This window comes from Schistocerca cancellata, chromosome 2 (assembly GCF_023864275.1).
Source record: "Schistocerca cancellata isolate TAMUIC-IGC-003103 chromosome 2, iqSchCanc2.1, whole genome shotgun sequence".
Taxonomy (NCBI): Eukaryota; Metazoa; Arthropoda; class Insecta; order Orthoptera; family Acrididae; genus Schistocerca; species Schistocerca cancellata.
Genome location: NC_064627.1, coordinates 427,442,588 through 427,463,488, shown reverse-complemented (window position 1 = coordinate 427,463,488; position 20,901 = coordinate 427,442,588). Strand labels below are relative to the sequence as shown.

Genomic DNA, 20,901 nt, shown 5'->3' with positions numbered 1-20,901 from the left:
TTATAAGTAACATTTTATCCTTGTTGTGAGACTCATTATATATACTACTACACACAATAGAGAAGTTAAGGACTGATAAATGAAAGATACTGTTACTGACAATGCAATTGTTATAATGTAGTCTTATCAATATAGTCAAATCTACTTCAGAGGCTACAGTATTTGCATGTAGTAATAGTAATGATATGCAGAATGTATCTTTAGCAGCATCAGGAAACTATCATTTAACGTGCTGTCCTAAATTAAAAATATCTATGTGTAACTGGTATTCACTAAAACAAAATAAAATGTTGATCAAACACCCCTGACATTTTATCTTTGTTGTGGTAAATAAGCTTACAACACTATCTCATACATACAGTTGCCTTAAATTGATGGCCATTTCTGTGTTGTCTAAAGTTTTTGTGAACGTTACTACATTTACTTTGAAGTATTGCGTGTGTAAGTGTTAGCATATGAATATTTTTTGTGACAGGATAGTCAAAGTCTCGGCACTTGCGTCTGGGCCCCCAGTGCCGAACCAGAGCACGAAGCAGCGTTTATCACTGAAGAACCATGGCGGCTGGTGGCTGAAGGTCGCTACAATCGCGTCCCATTCATGTCAGGAGTCACGGACCTCGAACTAGTAAACAATATTCACGGTTTGTATGGAAAGGATTTACAAGTTCCTTTTGGATGACAACTCCCAGTAGTTTTAGAGCTACTATTGTACGCTATTAATATTAGTACTACGTGTCTCGGACATCAATCGTGATTCTGCAGCTGGGTATATACATGATGAAAGAGAAATACTGAAGTCAGTCGCATGACGACACTGAAATAATTCGATGGCGACAAGTGAAAATTTGTGCTGTAATTTCTTGTACACTCCCAATATCCCCTGTTGGTTCTATGGTTACGGGTTCTAAATTCTTGCACACTCATGCTTCTCCGTTGATAGTAAGACCAGGATAAACGAAACTTTATATCGATTGGCGTTAAACTGTATATCAGAATAATTTTCTCTAGCAAATGAAGGAAAATGAAAGGTACACCAAATATTGACATGTTTGATTTACAGAAACCAAGGAAAGAAGTAACCAAATTTAGGTATACGTTTAACAACGAAGAACAAAGTTGATAAATAATAACTACGAAGTTATGGGGTTTTTAAACCATGCTGAAAGTTTTCGCCTGACTCGAAATGTTCCCTTGGTGTTCAGGCCGAAGACTGCTTTTATGCAACCATTCACACTAGTCTACCCAGTGCCAGTTTTTCATTTCTATAGAAATACAGCAGCCTATACTGCTTGACTTACTAACAACAGTCAGGCATTGGTCTCTCTCTAGAAGTTTCATTTCCCCGCCCCCGAACTGCCTCCACACATACAGTTCGCACCATTATCAAACTGATGATTCCTTGACGCCTCAAGATGTGTCCTATCACTCAATGTCTTCTTTTAATCAGATTCTTCCATAAAGGTTATTTTCTCCATAATCCGATATAGCCCCTCTTCATTGCTTATCTCATCTACTCCTCTAATTTTCAGCATTCTCCTGTAACGCCAAACTTCAACAGCTTCCATTATCTTTCTACTTGAATATCGCTTATCGCTAACGTTTCAGTTCTGCACGAGACAAATAGTTTCACAAAATTATTCCCAACACTTCAATTTATATACAATGTTAACAAATTATTCGTCATCAGAGGCGGGTGATGGAGCCCCTTAGGGAAATAGCGGGAAGGTCGGGGAAGAAGGCCAGTGTTCACTCTGTCTGCTTGCCGGGGGGCCTCATCCGAGATGTGGAGGAGGCCCTACCGGCGGCGATAGAGAGCACTGGGTGCACCCGACTGCAAATTGTTGCTCATGTCGGCACCAATGACTCCTGCCGTCTGGGTTCAGAGGTCATCCTCAGTTCGTACAGGCGGTTGGCGGAATTGGTGAAGGCGGAAAGCCTCGCTCGCGGGGTGGAATCAGAGCTAACAATTTGTAGTATCGTTCCCAGAACCGATCGCGGTCCTCTGGTTTGGAGCCGAGTGGAAGGCTTAAACCAGAGGCTCAGACGATACTGCGGAGATCTGGGGTGCAAATTTCTCGACCTCCGCTATCGGGTGGAGAAATGTAGGGTCCCCCTGAATAGGTCAGGCGTGCACTACACGCCGGAAGCGGCTACAAGGGTAGCGGAGTACGTGTGGAGTGCACATGGGGGTTTTATAGGTTAGAGAATCCCCTCCCTAGGCCCGACAAGACGCCTCCTGAGACGCGGCAAGGTAGGAGTACGCAAAATGCAACAGGGAATAACAATGTTAATGTGCTAATAGTAAACTGCAGGAGCGTCTATAGAAAGGTCCCAGAACTGCTCTCATTAATAAACGGTCACAATGCCCATATAGTACTAGGGACAGAAATTTGGCTGAAACCAGACGTAAACAGTAATGAAATCCTAAACTCAGATTGGAATGTATACCGTAGAGACAGGCTGAACAGTGAAGGGGGAGGCGTGTTTATAGCGATAAGAAGTGCAATAGTATCGAAGGAAATTGACGGAGATCCGAAATGTGAAATGATTTGGGTGAAGGTCACGGTTAAAGCAGGCTCAGACATGGTAATTGGATGTCTCTATAGGCCCCCTGGCTCAACAGCTGTTGTGGCTGAGCACCTGAAGGATAATTTGGAATATATTTCGAGTAGATTTCCCCACCATGTTATAGTTCTGGATGGAGATTTTAATTTGCCAGATATAGACTGGGAGACTCAAACGTTCATAACGGGTGGCAGGGACAAAGAATCCTGTGAAATTTTTTTAAGTGCTTTATCTGAAAACTACCTTGAGCAGTTAAACAGAGAACCGACTCGTGAGGATAACATATTAGACCTTCTGGTGACAAACAGACCCGAACTATTTGAAAAAGTTAACGCAGAACAGGGAATAAGCGATCATAAAGCGGTTACGGCATCGATGATTTCAGCCGTAAATAGGAATATTAAAAAGGGTAGGAAGATTTTTCTGTTTAGAAAAAGTGACAAAAAGCAGATTTCAGAGTACCTGTTGGCTCAACACAAAAGTTTTGTCTCAAGTACAGATAGTGTTGAGGATCAGTGGACAAAGTTCAAAACCGTCGTACATTATGCGTTAGATGAGTATGTGCCAAGCAAGATCGTAAGAGATGGAAAAGAGCCACCGTAGTACAACAACCAAGTTAGAAAACTGCTGCGGAAGCAAAGGGAACTTCACAGCAAACATAAACATAGCCAAAGCCTTGCAGACAAACAAAAATTACGCGAAGCGAAATGTAGTGTGAGGAGGGCTATGCGAGAGGCGTTCAATGAATTCGAAAGTAAAGTTCTATGTACTGACTTGGCAGAAAATCCTAAGAAATTTTGGTCAAAGCGGTAGGTGGATCAAAACAAAATGTCCAGACACTCTGTGACCAAAATGGTACTGAAACAGGGATGACAGACTAAAGGCCGAAATACTAAATGTCTTTTTCCAAAGCTGTTTCACAGAGGAAGACTGCACTGTAGTTCCTTCTCTAGATTGTCGCACAGATGACAAAATGGTAGATATCGAAATAGACGACAGAGGGATAGAGAAACAATTAAAATCGCTCAAAAGAGGAAAGGCCTCTGGACCTGATGGGATACCAGTTCAATTTTACACAGAGTACGCGAAGGAACTTGCCCCCCTTCTTGCAGCGGTGTACCGTAGGTCTCTAGAAGAGCGTAGCGTTCCAAAGGATTGGAAAAGAGCACAGGTCATCCCCGTTTTCAAGAAGGGACGTCGAACAGATGTGCAGAACTATAGACCTATATCTTTAACGTCGATCAGTTGCAGAATTTTGGAACACGTATTGTGTTCGAGTATAATGACTTTTCTGGAGACTAGAAATCTACTCTGTAGGAATCAGCATGGGTTTCGAAAAAGACGGTCATGTGAAACCCAGCTCGCGCTATTCGCCCACGAGACTCAGAGGGCCATAGACACGGGTTCACAGGTAGATGCCGTGTTTCTTGACTTCCGCAAGGCGTTCGATACAGTTCCCCACAGTCGTTTAATGAACAAAGTAAGAGCATATGGACTATCAGACCAATTGTGTGATTGGATTGAGGAGTTCCTAGATAACAGGACGCAGCATGTTATTCTCAATGGAGAGAAGTCTTCCGAAGTAAGAGTGATTTCAGGTGTGCCGCAGGGGAGTGTCATAGGACCGTTGCTATTCACAATATACATAAATGACCTGGTGGATGACATCGGAAGTTCACTGAGGCTTTTTGCAGATGATGCTGTGGTGTACCGAGAGGTTGTAACACTGGAAAATTGTACTGAAATGCAGGAGGATCTGCAGCGAATTGATGCATGGTGCAGGGAATGGCAATTGAATCTCAATGTAGACAAGTGTAATGTGCTGCGAATATACAGAAAGATAGATCCTTTATCATTTAGCTACAAAATAGCAGGTCAGCAACTGGAAGTAGTTAATACCATAAATTATCTGGGAGTACGCATTAGGAGTGATTTAAAATGGAATGATCATATAATGTTGATCGTCGGTAAAGCAGATGCCAGACTGAGATTCGTTGGAAGAATCCTAAGGAAATGCAATCCGAAAACAAAGGAAGTAGGTTACAGTACGCTTGTTCGCCCACTGCTTGAATACTGCTCAGCAGTGTGGGATCCGTACCAGATAGGGTTGATAGAAGAGGTAGAGAAGATCCAACGGAGAGCAGCGCGCTTCGGTACAGGATCATTTAGTAATCGCGAAAGCGTTACGGAGATGATAGATAAACTCCAGTGGAAGACTCTGCAGGAGAGACGCTCAGTAGCTCGGTACGGGCTTTTATTGAAGTTTCGAGAACATACCTTCACCGAAGAGTCAAGCAGTATATTGCTCCCTCCTACGTATATCTCGCGAAGAGACCATGAGGATAAAATCAGAGAGATTAGAGCCCACACAGAGGCATACCGACAATCCTTCTTTCCACGAACAATACGAGACTGGAATAGAAGGGAGAACCGATAGAGGTACTGAAGGTACCCTCCGCCACACACCGTCAGGTGGCTTGCGGAGTATGGACGTAGACGTAGACGTAGACGTAAACACATTTTTCGCCATTGCCAGTCTGCATTATATATTTTCTCGCATATTTTGCTACCCAAATAGCAAAACTCATTCCCTGATTTAATTCCGTCAGCACCACCGTATGCATGTCTACAATATCCAGTAACCCTTGTTTTACTTTTGTTGATATTCACGTAAACAAAGACGAGCAAACGGTTTGTTCTAAGATATGGAAAAGCAATGAGTGTTGTTATTTTAAAAATGGCTAAATTAACATCAAACGTTTATCGTCTTTGGTATCATGTTGGCACGTGTAAGAAGCGATGAAAAATCAGAAACAAGCTTTACAAATACACTCCTGGAAATGGAAAAAAGAACACATTGACACCGGTGTGTCAGACCCACCATACTTGCTCCGGACACTGCGAGAGGGCTGTACAAGCAATGATCACACGCACGGCACAGCGGACACACCAGGAACCGCGGTGTTGGCCGTCGAATGACGCTAGCTGCGCAGCATTTGTGCACCGCCGCCGTCAGTGTCAGCCAGTTTGCCGTGGCTTACGGAGCTCCACCGCAGCGACGCACGGATGCACGCCAAGACCGTAGGATCCTACGCAGTGCCGTAGGGGACCGCACCGCCACTTCCCAGCAAATTAGGGACACTGTTGCTCCTGGGGTATCGGCGAAGACCATTCGCAACCGTCTCCATGAAGCTGGGCTACGGTCCCGCACACCGTTAGGCCGTCTTCCGCTCACGCCCCAACATCGTGCAGCCCGCCTCCAGTGGTGTCGCGACAGGCGTGAATGGAGGGACGAATGGAGACGTGTCGTCTTCAGCGATGAGAGTCGCTTCTGCCTTGGTGCCAATGATGGTCGTATGCGTGTTTGGCGCCGTGCAGGTGAGCGCCACAATCAGGACTGCATACGACCGAATGACAACGGTCAAACACCCGGCATCATGGTGTGGGGAGCGATCTCCTACACTGGCCGTACACCACTGGTGATCGTCGAGGGGACACTGAATAGTGCACGGTACATCCAAACCGTCATCGAACCCATCGTTCTACCATTCCTAGACCGGCAAGGGAACTTGCTGTTCCAACAGGACAATGCACGTCCGCATGTATCCCGTGCCACCCAACGTGCTCTAGAAGGTGTAAGTCAACTACCCTGGCCAGCAAGATCTCCGGATCTGTCCCCCATTGAGCATGTTTGGGACTGCATGAAGCGTCGTCTCACGCGGTCTGCACGTCCAGCACGAACGCTGGTCCAACTGAGGCGCCAGGTGGAAATGGCATGGCAAGCCGTTCCACAGGACTACATCCAGCATCTCTACGATCGTCTCCATGGGAGAATAGCAGCCTGCATTGCTGCGAAAGGTGGATATACACTGTACTAGTGCCGACATTGTGCATGCTCTGTTGCCTGTGTCTATGTGCCTGTGGTTCTGTCAGTGTGATCATGTGATGTATCTGACCCCAGGAATGTGTCAATAAAGTTTCCCCTTCCTGGGACAATGAATTCACGGTGTTCTTATTTCAATTTCCAGGAGTGTAGATATAAGCTTCACAACTACGAATAACGTTTTTCTGTCATTTAAATGATGACTGACCAGCGTTGTAGTCATACCTACACGTTGTTCTTCCAAAAAGACATGTTCGTTCTTCGCTGTATGTTGACACAGAAGATCCTGTTGAAGTGTGGAATGTTGAGTGTCTGAGAGAGAAACAGCATCTTACGTGCTTGAGGTCTACCTGATATAGTGATCATTGTTTGGTTACTGTCACTACAAAGGAGGCAACAGCGCATATTACACCTGTAAGGTGTCAAGCAAATCCAACACCTTCCATGAAAACCCTGACATGATAAGCAAATCCAGTAGTATGTCCCATAGCAACACCTTCCATGAAAACCCTGACATGATAAGCAAATCCAGTAGTATGTCCCATAGCTCCGAATAAATCGTGACATTAAATTAACCAAAGTAAAACGAGCAATGAGTGAGCAAATGGAATACCACAGACTAACACAAGAATGCCTAAATGCATAAATGCATGTCATACCTTCCCACCGTGAGACAGACGCAGTTCCGAGAGGAGAAGCGAGAACAGAAGCCGAGAGCAGAACCGTGTTAAGCTGGAAGGCCCTACGATAAGGGACGGACACCCACGTCGCCAGCTAACCGCTAGGACCACCCCTAGCCCATGTTAAAAGCTAGAGCCCTCCAGAAGAACAGTATAGATCTTACGATAACACTAAAAAGACCACACCAGCTGCAACTTTTAGCGTGAGACTTTTTCGTGTCTCTGTTACGTCAGGACCACCCCCCAGCCCATGTTAAAAAATGGTTCAAATGGCTCTGAGAACTATGGGACTCAACTGCTGAGGTCATTAGTCCCCTAGAACTTAGAACTAGTTAAACATAACTAACCTAAGGACATCACAAACATCCATGCCCGAGGCAGGATTCGAACCTGCGACCGTAGCGGTCTTGCGGTTCCAGACTGCAGCGCCTTTAACCACACAGCCACTTCGGCCGGCGTGTTAAAAGATAGAGCCCTCCAGAAGAACAGTATAGATCTTACGATAACACTGAAAGGACCGCACCAGCTGCAAGTTTTAGCGTGAGACTTTTTTGCGTCTCTGTTACGTTGCAAACTTTAAAAACATTGCCCCAGCACGAAAAGTATAACGTTTCTCATTGGATAGACAGAATTTTTGTAGGCGGAGCTTAAGGTTAACATTGAGACCCTGATTGGTCAGATGAAAACACAGCCAGATAGTTTTTTTAAAACCAACTTCGGTAAATTGTAGTAAGGAGAAGTTAGGAGAGAGTTGCTTCCGAGACGGCGAGGTGAGCGGAGCTGTGCTGCCCGCCGCCCCCTGATGAACACCGACAAGGTAATGAACGCACGCGATGCTGCATAACAGTGCATAAAGCTTCACTCAGAACTACAAAAGTCTCGTCTGTTACACCCCCTTTTAGCTTAATACTAGTGTCGATCGTCAATTAAAGGTCATGGTGTTCACATTTGCCACTTGAAGTAAAAATCTGAAACGCGATGATTTTTCTGTTATACAGTTATTGAGAAGCCACATCAGCCATTGTAATTTACGACAAGTTAGATAAGTAATTAAAGATAATTGAGGGTCACTGTACACCATTTTGATAGTTTTCTCTCTTGTGAAACTTAATTTAAACCTAGATTATAGATGTGATATGGCATAGGTCATCCTTCGATCCATTGTAGAACTTGGAAACCCACTCAGGGAATATTCGTTCACATTTTTGTTAAACGCAGTTGGTTTTCACCATCCTGTATTAAAACATTTCCTTTTATCAATAGTGCAATTTATAAACAATGTTTTGTGAGTAGAATAAAATTTCCAATGGTAAACTTAACCGCCACGTTATTTTACCAGATAACTAAAAATAGGAAAGCCTTGAACCCCTTCCACTAAATTTAGTTAGTATTAAGATTCTTTTACAGGGAGTGCAGTGGAGCTGACGCTAAATCATTAAGTATTTGGTTATATCATCGCTAGTCTCACTGAACTCTTATGAACTCTACATGTCATGTGTGGTCTGGCGTCTCTTTACCAGCAACAGGTCCCAGGTTCAGACTAGTCAATTCTCTAAAAAACACGCTCAGAGCGTCGTTGCGCGAAAGTGGTAGGGAGACATGATATAGCACAAACAGACACCACGCAGAATGTTAGACACCCAATGGCTCAAGTGGCCTTTGTCCATTACGTCGCTCATAACGCATAGGGCTTCATATTATTCTTTGCAACGTATTGTCCCAGTAGTATATCAAATGTAGCTTCAGTCCATTTAATTCCGCCCTAGATTTTTGTGAAGTTTCCCATGGGTGTAAGGCAAAAACCGGAACTGTAAATCCCCTCTCTAGTAACTCCAGTCGGATATTATCTACCGCACTCCCACTACCAGCTCGTGGTACTTGGCCGAAAAAAAAAGAAAAAGAAGAAACATGGACTCTATTGAAGTGTCTGCTAAGGAATCAGTAAGCAAGAACTTACTCGCAGGTAGACAAGGTAAAATACATTTATTAATGGCCACATAGAGTGAAGCACCAATGAAACAGGTTTAGGCACGCGTTTTTAAATACGGAGGTATGTAAACAGGCAGAATAGGGCATTGCGGGCGGCAGCGCCTATATAAGAAAATAACTTCAAAAATGGGTCAAATGGCTTTAAGCACTATGCGACTTGACACCGGAGGTCATCAGTCCTCTGGACTTCAGAACTACGTAAACCTAAATACATCACACACATCCATGCCCGAGGCAGGAACTAACCTAAAGACATCACACACATCCATGCCCGAGGCAGGATTCGAACCTGCGACCGTAGCAGCCGCGTGGATTCGGACTGAAGTGCCTAGAACCGCTCGCCACCGCGGAGTGATATGGGACCCCTGATACGTCTAGATACGGCTCTGACAAGTGACACGTAGGTAAGCATCCTGCCTGTTCACCTGCATCCATTCATGTCTATTGTGCATTCCGACGGACTTGGGCAATTCCAGCGGGACACTCAACACTTCCAGAATTGCATCAGAGTGGCTCCAGGAACACTCTTCTGAGTTTAAGCCCTTCCACTGGCTACTAGACATGAACATTTTTGAGCATATCTGGGATGCCTTGCAACGTGCTGTTCGGTAGAGATCTCCATCCCCGCGTTGTCTTATGGAGTTGTGGACAGTCTTGCAGGATTGATCGTCTCAGTTTCCTACAACATTACTTCAGAAGTTAGTCGAGTACTTGCCACGTCCCGTTGCGGCACTTCTGCGTGCTCGCAGGGGCCCTACGCAATGTTAGGCAGGTGTACTAGTTTCTTTGGCTCTTCAGAGTTCATTTATTATTAACCACATTAAACAGTAATTGCCATTTCTGTAGCTCTTGACGTGTAAATAACAAAAAGTACAAACCAGTAATATCTCTCTTCGAGCACGTCACAGAAAGCAACTGTTTGCCATAATAGACAAGCCCAATGACTCTATCAGACGAAAGTCTATGTCCAAAAGTACCACAGTTTTGGATGGCTGTCCAGGAACATGAGACAGTAATAAGCTGCAAGAAAACATAGTCCGGGTTACAGTGCTCCGAGAGGTCAATCAGAGCGCAGTGAAGACATTGATGGCTGTGGGCTCGACGTAATCTCTGTTGGCAGCGTTCCCTGGCTGGTGAGCAGGCTTCAACTGCAGGACCCTGGCCGTGCAACATCACAAGTACCGCTTGAGTGGAAATATCCATCGTGGACCATTTGCGACCAAGTATAAGGGCAGAAGCGAGAAGGCTTGGCTTAACCGCGGCTCCTAGGGTCTACGGGGCTGGCGCCGTCAGCGAGACGAGCGCCCTGGTCGCAGCGGTAGCGTCGTGAATTGCCCCTGACATTGTGCAATGGTGGTTGCTGTCGTACGGAATTGACGCTGTTTTGGCCCTCGTTTCCATGGCGCCTAAGAACTAGTGTACCGGCTACCTGCTGCACTATCATGCTAAAGTGGTGAGCTAAACCCCCAGACACAACGTCTACAATAACTCCCACTTGGAACAGGCTGTTCTATCCGCCCGAGTAGAGAATGAAACGCAGAAACAAATCAAAAACAAGAGATCTCACTTATGCTGACATTTGGCACTGTTCACTGTGATCTGTAGTTCAGGGGCAATAATTAAGGTTCAGCCCTCGACGGACTATCTGTATATGGACTGCAATTGGCCTGTGCTGCTCACAACTGCAGCCCACACACCATTCCACATCGGGCTGCAACTTGGCGGGCTCATATTCACAACCGCACCTCCAAGAAACCACTACTGTGAAACGTCCACTTTGCATTTCTCCTCCATGCATGTGGTGACAAAGATTAACACGTTCCATGTTTTGCAACTTTATCTTAAGACTGCATCGCTGAAAACTCTGGGAATAGTCTTTCTGTCACAAGAAAGTGATTTCTTCTTCGTAGGTGAAGGGCCATTGGCTTTCCACTCAGTGCGTTGTTGCTGTTTCGTTTGTGTCGTGAATTAACGCACCAACATGTCACCCACAGATGTAAAACAGTGCAAAGTATTAGATTCTTTTAAATAGTTATCATTTAACAAACTGGTACCCACTTTGCTCAAATCATTCTTATACCTACTTCTTCAAATATTCGCATGGTGTCAGATATTTCACGTATCTTTATTTCATTTAACACCATGTTATGCATTTTATAGATACTTACAATTCTGATTTTGGTTTAGTATCGACCTTAACGACGATCATCTTGAACAGAAGTATCACTGAATTAAGTTCAAAATAAAACAGCGAACTCTTTACAATAACTGACAACTTACGACCAATTTCTGTTGGCAGTAAAATGCCCAAAACAAAAAATGTTATAACGGTACGGCATTCTTCTCCATCGACTTCATCCATAACGTATTCTGTTATCACTTATCTTATAAAATGCTAAATCTGAAACTGAGCTGAGGAATTTTTTTCACCTCTACCTATTTCACAACAGAACTTCTATTCCGTAAGATACTCGTTCCATGTCATTACGGTGTGACATCAAATAATCAATGCAGCCAAACTTGTAGCATATTAAAAAGGCCCATGATCCAGATTCAAATCAGGGAGAACTCCCAAGACCTGTGAGTGTAGAATTACCTGACGAAATACAGTATTAAACTGAGTGGGTAGCAAAACAGTATGGAGTGGATGAAATATCTAGAAGTGTTATTGACTTGAATTACTTAGAAGTAGCTTCACATTTGGCCTCTGACGGTTAATTTACTGTTAATTTTGAGAGACGTATTAGAATTACGTAAATCTAGGTTGTGAAAAAGCACCTAAACATATTAGTGATACATAATGTAAAGAAGAAACCTAAAGCAGGACAGCTCAGATGAGTGGTACAATTAACAGACCATCTGCCATTGCTAACACATTTCACTACTGGAAATAACAACCGTTTGATTTTATTCATCGCAGGTAATGCAACGCTAGCAACAGAAGAAGGTATTAGGTACTTCAATGAAAACTTTGAGGCTATTATTGGATGTGATCTGAGACTTCCGACCAGAGCCGAACAGCTGAGTGGCGCTCGAGCAGTGAAACAATTTTATTACAATGGCAGCGACATCACAGTGCAGGATAATTTCACCACAGCTTTGGTAAGTGGCAGTAGTACTTGATTAAATTCCTTATCTACGAAATGCTAAATAACGAAATCTGTACAAAAATGTGGAAGGTCTAATCCAGAAACCAAATTAACAAGCACTCTGCAACATTTAAAATTAACCTGCTACTGTAAAACTTAATTTACGGTGGCAATATAAATCTTAACAACAGTTTATAAGAACGTTGTACTATTTACACAAGATGATCAAGAAATTAATGACACTGCTATTGGTACAATGTGTATTTATTTTAAGAATCCTCTTGCTGTGTATTAAGTGCCTGAGCACGAGAAAAGTCAGAAAGAATTGACAGGTAGGGAGCGGTAACTATTTGGTTCTTACAGCTTTGTAAAAAAAACTTGTGGTTGATAGTCATAGGAAACTATGCTATACTTGGCGGAGCGGTTTGTATGCAAGCAGTCAACACCTGGAAAGTATAAACTGTCACGCATATTGGTCGACCAACAGTTCGTTCCAATATTTCCGTACTTCTATTGCATTTGAAGTTCCTGCACGGTGCAGCCAATCTGCAAAGTGGCTCTTCAAGTGGAAAGAGTGCTCAGCTTCATATTTCACTTAAAAAGTTGGGAACCCGCTTCGATACAACCTTTTAATGATTAGTGATGAGCGTATTTCAAATCGTTCAGTTACATGGTAGAGGGTATCGAATTGTAACCTGATGAAGACATTTGTGAATCAATTGTCTGACCTCAGTCTTCTCGCAGAGTGAAATAACTATAAAAGTGAGCCAGGTTACCGATTCCCAACTGACTGCACTCCTTCAACGAGCAACGTCAACGTGCGCCAGTCCTGAGACATGACGTACAAATTGTAGTACTGAGGATGAGTAATTGTTAAGTTTCTAGTCACTTGGAACATAAAAAACTCTTTGGTTTCCTCTACTACCAGTTAAAAAAAATTAGTAACTATGATTATACCGGTGAAACATAGTGCTAAGATGTCACCCAGATTTTTCACAATTTTTCTGGCGCACAGCTCTTAGAGCAGCAAAAACAAATTGTCCACTTGATAGTTTTGTTCTGAACTGTCACTTTTTGTTGCTTAACCAACGTCTGTGGTATCACCATTGATAATGTGTTCTGTACACTGACTGGGTTAAGCTGCCTTGGACCTTTTTCTTATCGCGCTGCTCGAGTACAGACCACTTCATCGTACAACTGCAATTCAAGACCACTTGCAAAGAGAAATAAATTCTTTAGCCTGGTGGAAAACAATTCTTTTGTCAGTCATGTGCACACAGTATTTAACAAGATCGAAAATGAGTCTCTTAAAGCAACACTACTACTCGCACGTACCCAAAACAGGAGATCCTCATTCTAATAATTTTTTAAAATATGTTTCATCTATGAAGTGGAATTCACTGTGAACTAAACACTATCAACTGTTTCCTGCGCGCAAGAGCTAGACCAACTTACGGTCTGAGTGCAAATGTTGCAATAGGAGACTATGTATCTTATATTTTTCTTACAATCATAGAAAAACTGTAATAGCAGTTTTCATTATCGGATAGTTAAAACAATGGAAAATCGTTTTGTATAGCTCTTGATTCAGGTTTCGCTGTAAAATATGTAACTCACGAACGTTCTGTCCGTTGTACTTGTGTTTTTGTTTGTTATTTTATGTAATATCAATAGGAATAAAGTGTTTATTCGCTTATTTCATTCTGTTACTAAAAACTGGTATTTTGACTGGATCCAAGTTTATTATTTTCATATTTTTAATTATAATTTTCAGTTAGATTCTCATATGTTTTTCGTGGAGGGAGTTGACGCTGTCGTAAGGAATATGGCTAACTATTCTTCAGAGCCTGTATACTACTATGAATTTACTTACAACGACGGACCTTTCAACCGATATCCTGAAGGTAAGAAAAATACGTCTTATTGCGAACAGACTACGTGAATGTTTCTTTGTAATGCAGGTCTGCTTAAGAAAAGAAATAGACATATTAGAAATTTCTCACACAAAAGTGCAGAGTACGATCAAATATGAAAAAAAATGTTCAGTATTTCCTATAATATATATACCCAACAGTGAGCTTAAATTCTGTTTTAGATCTTCTGCTTATAAACGGTTAACCTACAGCAAGTGAAGGTGTAAGGGTAAAATAGTACAGGAATTATTAAACCAACGAAAGTTTACTATGTAAACTGACATTTGAAAAGCATCAGTAACTGTGCGGTTTCATTTTCCACCACCGTTTATATGTTTGAAAGGCGTGTGTGGTTTCATTATCCATCAGCGTTCGCTTGTTTGAAAGGTGTGAAAAGATTGCAGAGAATAAGCAAAATTGTCATATTAGCTGAACAAGACTTTTCATACGAACAGAACAAGTCTACAGAGAATGGACTGCATATTTCTTAGAGTTAGCTAGTATCTGAATTTTTATCTTCTCATCGGAGACTGATTTGGTCGATAGGTTCAGTGAAAGATGTTCTAATGAAAGAGGTGACAGATGTCTCTTTTTTTTAAATTTTAGACAACGTCCCACGTTTTCAGTAGATACTTAAATTAATTTATACAGAAAATATAAAGTAGGAGAATATGACCACGTAACAAATGTGAAAAGACACATTTGTAATATATACTACTTATTTTTAAAATTTTCATCTACAGTTTTATCTAGGCAGTCCAGAATACCAACGATAGTTAGGGTAAACAGAACTCATACAAATTCGCTGCTCCATAGATCGGTGTAAGTTTTAAACTGGAACAGATGGAGGATAACACTGGGATGTAACTGGGACATCAACAAGCTCATAAAATTTCATTCCATATTTTACTGTTATCTTTTAATTCCGATGTCTTGCAGTAATGTCTCCAGTGTCCATAACAGAATACATTACTTTAACCACCAGTAAATAATATCAGAGGTGTAGAATTGCAAACATATGCAGATACTAATTATAAGATTTCATTCCACTAATCTGTATCTCAGAACGTTTAGATCGTCAGTTGAACGGAAATCCGCTGATCTGTTATCAAGTGAAATAAATGCCTATTTCTTTCACTTGTACCCCTGGACAATTCATGTATGCTGGTTCGCAAATTAAGTTCGTAGCTGCTTGATTACGAACAGTTCTGTCCAAACAGAATATTCTCCACATGAAATTAAAAGACATAAAAATATTTTATCACTCGATAATACAAAACCAAATGTATTAAATAATGCAACGAAAACGAACGATTAAAATTATTAATGACGTCAAGTAACAAAGAGTTCTTCTGTTTGCACTTCTTATCTTTGATCCAGGTGTCCGCTTTTATCGTCGATAACAGATAACTCTTCACATAAATTCTACTGTTATGGACTTGCTATATCATAGAGGACAGACTCGATGCTGTTCAGTACGAGTTAGTTGTGATTAAATAGCAGTTACTCACTGAGGTCGAGTATGGACTATACTTATTATAGTGTAACAGCGAAACATGTTAGATATGCGAATGTGTTAATGCGGAAAAAAATTAGTTACGATTTTGGCCACCAGCGCAAATCTGTCGCTGTACACTTTTTATATGACGTTATAACGTCCACGCTATCATTTCACAATCCATAACGGTTAATAATGAAATAAAAATTATGCCTTTCTCACTTATTTGACCTTCTCTGCCCAAGTTCCGTACCTAATCCATTATTTATGGTAGCATTTCTATACGTCTTTCTTGTGTTCACAGCGACAGATATTCACCTATTCACAAAAATAGGAACTAACGGTTTTTTTTCAGCGTAAGTTGATTCCATCACATTAACTCATTCGCATATATACCAAGATTCGGTGCCATGCGGTAATTATAGCCCACACTGGATCTTCCTGAGTAATAGCACTTTAATTACAGCCACGCAGTACCAAGCAAGGCCGTGCTGCAGTAAAAAATTGGAGGTATCCTGGGAAACAGGGGTTCAAATCCCAGCCCAGCCTACCAGATTTAGGTTATCCTTCGTTTCCATAAACACCAGGATCGACCGTCCGAAAGCGCACGGTAGATTTCGTACCCACGCTTCCCCATTCCACGTCTGATCACCTCGTCGTCAATGGGACTATAAGGCATAATCTCGCTTCTTTGTTCTGTTGGAGGGTAAAGAGAAGAGAAAAGCCAAATAAAACAATAGTAAACTATGTCATCCATAGTCTCGCATACTATTAATGAAAGTTCATTGTCAGTCTTTCTTTTGCTAACTATACGATGCCTTTCCAAATGTATGATTATAAATGTACGACGTTAATGATCATGTTCTCGAACACTTCATCACAAACAACAGTAGCTGTGTTATTACTTCAGTTTGAATCCTTACTATTCCCACCTCAATGCTGTATATCTTTATATATTACAATTTCATCTCGTTATCCTATGCTCGTGAATGTACCACAACATGCGCTAATTATTGATGCACAACGTAATAATCACTTATACATAGTTTTATTACTGTGAGGCTTTCCCAAGACTTGTATAATTAATTTCGTATGGTGGTTCCCTGTTATAATACATCAATCAGATCAGGATACTATTGTGTGCGGAATTTCTTACTGAGCACTCGTAGTTATTGTAATCAACCGAAACGAAATACCAAATGCTCCTTACATTTGTTATGTTTATATAAGAACAAAGTAACTATTTTAGATTTATGTTTTATGTTATCTTCCAGGCGTAGGCCATGCTATCGACATAGCATATATGTTCCTTTCATTCTGGCTTGATCCCACATCTGACGGGGCTATTCTCCGAGACCAGATGACTGCAATGTGGACTAACTTTGCTAAGTACGAGTAAGTACAATTTTCTTTAGTCTGCCTTAGGCTCATGCAATACTATGAATATGACTTTCAGAAACCATAAGAAAAATCAGCAGCATGCTAGAATTACATAATTTTGAAACCATCTCACAACCATCAAGGAAGAAGACTCCAAAAAAACACAAACACCGCATTCTACAGCACTGGCATAATTTTTGGACTTAATATTTAAGCATACCCCCTCCTAGCGGAACCTACGCGACACTAGTGATGAGCGAATGTACGGTTGCCTTCAACAACGTGTCAGTCTCTTTCTATTCATAACTCTCTTCCAGACATATTACAGGGCGTCTAGCCACAAATTAAGACGGGTGCATTGTTTGCGTAATGGTCCCCATCACGTTTTAGTCACATTGTTCGAGACTCATCGGGTCTTATGCATCGAGCGGCTGAAGTTAAATTGCAGCTACTCACAGATGTAAGGTGCGTATGGCAGGAAAATTTGGTAGATTTACGCTGGAAAATACTAGTGCCTATTTTGGTTACCAGGCGAAACTCTGGTGGTGTGAATGTAAGAGAGACGTGTAGAATTGTTTCCATATGTAACTGATTAGGAAAGCAACGTGAGCATAGAAGATCAAACAAATAAGAAAAGCGTAATGTTGATTTTATTATTAACCTCCATTTGCACAGTTCGTTTAATCTGAGCACTGGAGACGTCGACGAGATGCTGCATCCGTAAAATGATGAGATCAACAGATGCTCGCAGCAGTTCCGGTGGAATCTGAGCAACGTATTCCTGTATACTGGCATTAAGGTCAGCTGGAGACCGAAAGTGCTCCTGGTAAACGCGTTCTTTTAGATACCCCCAAAGCAAAGAGTCTCATGGATTCAGACCAGATGATCTTGCAGGCCACGCGTCTGGGAAACCTGTTGAGGTAACATGTTCGTGGAACGTTGCGTTAAGCAGATCTTTCACTGGGCGAGTGCCATGACGTGTTGCCCCATCATGCACGGAAACAGTGGTCTCCACACAGTTGCGCTTTTGCGAAGCGGGAATCAAGTGCTGTACGAGGCGGTCTTGATAACGTGCAGTCGTCAGGGTAGACGTGACAGCCCTCTGGGTATATTCTCTTCAAAGAGGACACACCGAGAATAACGCTGTTTGTGAACCCGCACGCCACACAGCCACGTACGGCGAGTGCCATAGCTATTCATGCACAACACGCTGCTTAGCATTACCTCGAATTCTACAGGTCTGTGTATTTACTGCACCCTGTACTGTAGCTCGTGACTCCATAGAATATTGCCCAACCATACGCCATCAGCCTCGATCCGCGCCAGAAATCGAATATTGCTGCAGATCTTGAGTTTCAGTTGCTGCATCGTCTGTATCTTATACGGATACCAGAGTAATACAGACTGCAGAACTTTCCTTATTATTGATCTTGGGATGGACAATTCTCATGAGACTCCACGAGCACTGGCACAACCAGGGGCATCTTCCTCTTCCAGGTGCCACACCAAGCTCGCCCGTGTTTTCGAATTTCGTTCTCGTCTTCTTTAAACCATTTAGTGATACCGGGCCCCTCCCCAAACCTTTCGGTCGGCGGTAATCTCTCAATGCAGCACAATAATTTCTGCCGTTCACAGAAAACAATTTCACTAATAGTGTACCGACTATCTTCTCGATAGCCAACTCACGCTATGGCTTGTCAAATGACAGCGTGTATATCGTACCGTCACACAGTTTTCAGCGCCAGATTAGCACCTGGTGACCAAAATTAGAAACAATTTTTCTGAAGCGTCACTCGGATACACATTAGCGCATTTGCATGTCTACCAAGTTTCGCTGCCATACGGTAATTACAGTCCACGCTGCACCTCCTTCAGTAACTACGCTTTAATTACAACCATCCTGTGCAGCGAACATGGACATGAAGGAAGCAACCAGTTCTATTAGCTTCACGACTGCACATATCAGTCCATTCGACTGATTTATATGATTTATATTGAGTCACGTAAAGGACTTCGTTTACACAGACTACATTCCGAATGTACAGACCTTTCATCAATGTTCATGGAAGCCTCTGAAAATTTCCATCCCAGCTGCGTGTCACTGAAAGGATACGGTAGACCATTATCCTCAAATGCATGTATGTCTACAGTCAAGCTGTGTATATTTTAAATACTTCCGAGTATTATTAATATCTGAACAGACAACTTTGTAAAATGCGTTTTCATTAATATCTTAGAAACGTAAAATATTATGGCGCATGTTTATACGAATTTTTCGCTTGTTCTGGTGTAACAATTTGTTGACGCTTCCTGATGATGCTGAGGTGTACGGTAATGTGTCGAAGTTGACTTAGACAAAATTCCTAGTTGGTTTGGTGAATGGCAGCTAGCTCTAAATGTATAAAATGTAAGTTAATGCTGATGAATAAGAAAAACAAAACCATAATATTTGGGTACAACATTAGTGGGACCCTGCTTGACAGAGTCACGTTATTTAAATATTTGTGCGTATCACTGCAAAGTGATATGAAATGAAGCGAACATGTGAAGTTTGTGGTTGGAAAAGCAAATGGTCAACTTGGATGTATTGGGAGAATTTTAAGGAAAGTGTGGTTCATCCATAAAAGAGACAGCATGTATTACGATGGTGCGACCTATTGCTTTAGTGTTTGGGATCTGTACCAGGTCGTATTAAAGGAAGACATCGAAGCAATTCAGAGGTGGGCTGCTAGATTTGTTACTGATGGGTCCTACCAACGCGCAAGAGTTGCGGAGATGCTTTGGGAGCTCAAATGGGAACCCCTGGATGGAAGGCGACGTTTCTTTTCGAGGAACACTATTGAGAAAATTCAGAGAACCGTCAATTGAAGCTGGCTGCAGAACGATTCTGTTTGCCTCCAACATATATTGCTCGTAACAACCTCGAAGATAAGATACGAAAAATTAGATCGCACGAAGGCCAATGCACAGTCGTTTTTCCTCGTTCTATTTGCGAGCGGAACACGAAAGGAATGACTAGTAGCGGTAAGGGGTACCCCTGCCATGCGCCGTAGGATGGATTGCGGAGTATCGATGTAGATGTAGATGTGACAAACTTGTCGGTAGCGATCGTAAACGTCTTCTTGTACATCTGTTTCCATGACAATTTATAAATGTTATTGCTTTTGTTCCAGTAATCCGACTCCAGAACTGAACTCAATGCTGACACAAAAATGGGAGGCGTACAACGAATCGCTGCCGGTCTACATGGAACTGACATCTCCTCTGAAGCCAGGAATGAGGTTATATGAGCCGTACATGAACTTCTGGCACAGTTTACTGCCATACTAAGTGCAACAACTGGAATATAGTTTTTGTGATGCTTTACTGATTCTAAAGTGGTCAACGTTGAAACCTTCCAAATGCTACGCTGTCGTGTACGTGTTTGATTCATAATCACTCAGTGTAACGCTCCATTTCATTAACATTAAATCGTTATCAACAACTATGCGAATGTCTGTAATGAAGACCTACATTTACTTTTCAACTGCTTACTTGAGGCTAAACCTATTGATACAATATTCGCAGTGAGACGTTCACAAAATGTACAAGAAAAATTAACTCATTAAATCACTTTGTGTATGATTCTTACAACAGCATAATGATTATTTCAGTGACTTCAAAGCAGGTATGTTTGCACAAACGTAAGTTCTCACATAAATAAGTACATGTTCATAAGAATCTTTAACGCAACGAGAATTCATGTACTCACATTTACTTGGTCAGAGTCAGACAGGCGCGGACTGCATTCGAATTCTTAGATATGTAAAGAGTACCATGGGATTTTAAGGGTGATTTCTTATTTATTTTATCATTCTATAGTATCTTCCAGCAGCTAATAATAAGATGAATTACAAACTTTTAC

The 20,901-nt window shown here is 42.0% G+C and overlaps 1 protein-coding gene across 1 annotated transcript in view; it reads left to right on the top strand.

The window, feature by feature from the left end:
• Nucleotides 1-20,578, top strand: part of LOC126146043 (esterase FE4-like) — a 46,912-nt gene extending 26,334 nt beyond the window's left edge. Inside the window, exons 5-9 of the mRNA XM_049915597.1 lie at nucleotides 476-641; nucleotides 12,038-12,219; nucleotides 13,981-14,110; nucleotides 16,892-17,012; nucleotides 20,171-20,578. Of these exons, the coding sequence (XP_049771554.1) occupies nucleotides 476-641; nucleotides 12,038-12,219; nucleotides 13,981-14,110; nucleotides 16,892-17,012; nucleotides 20,171-20,327 (756 nt within the window). The 3' untranslated portion in view covers nucleotides 20,328-20,578. The remainder of the gene's footprint in view (nucleotides 1-475; nucleotides 642-12,037; nucleotides 12,220-13,980; nucleotides 14,111-16,891; nucleotides 17,013-20,170) is intronic.
• The last annotated feature ends 323 nt before the right edge of the window (nucleotides 20,579-20,901 follow it).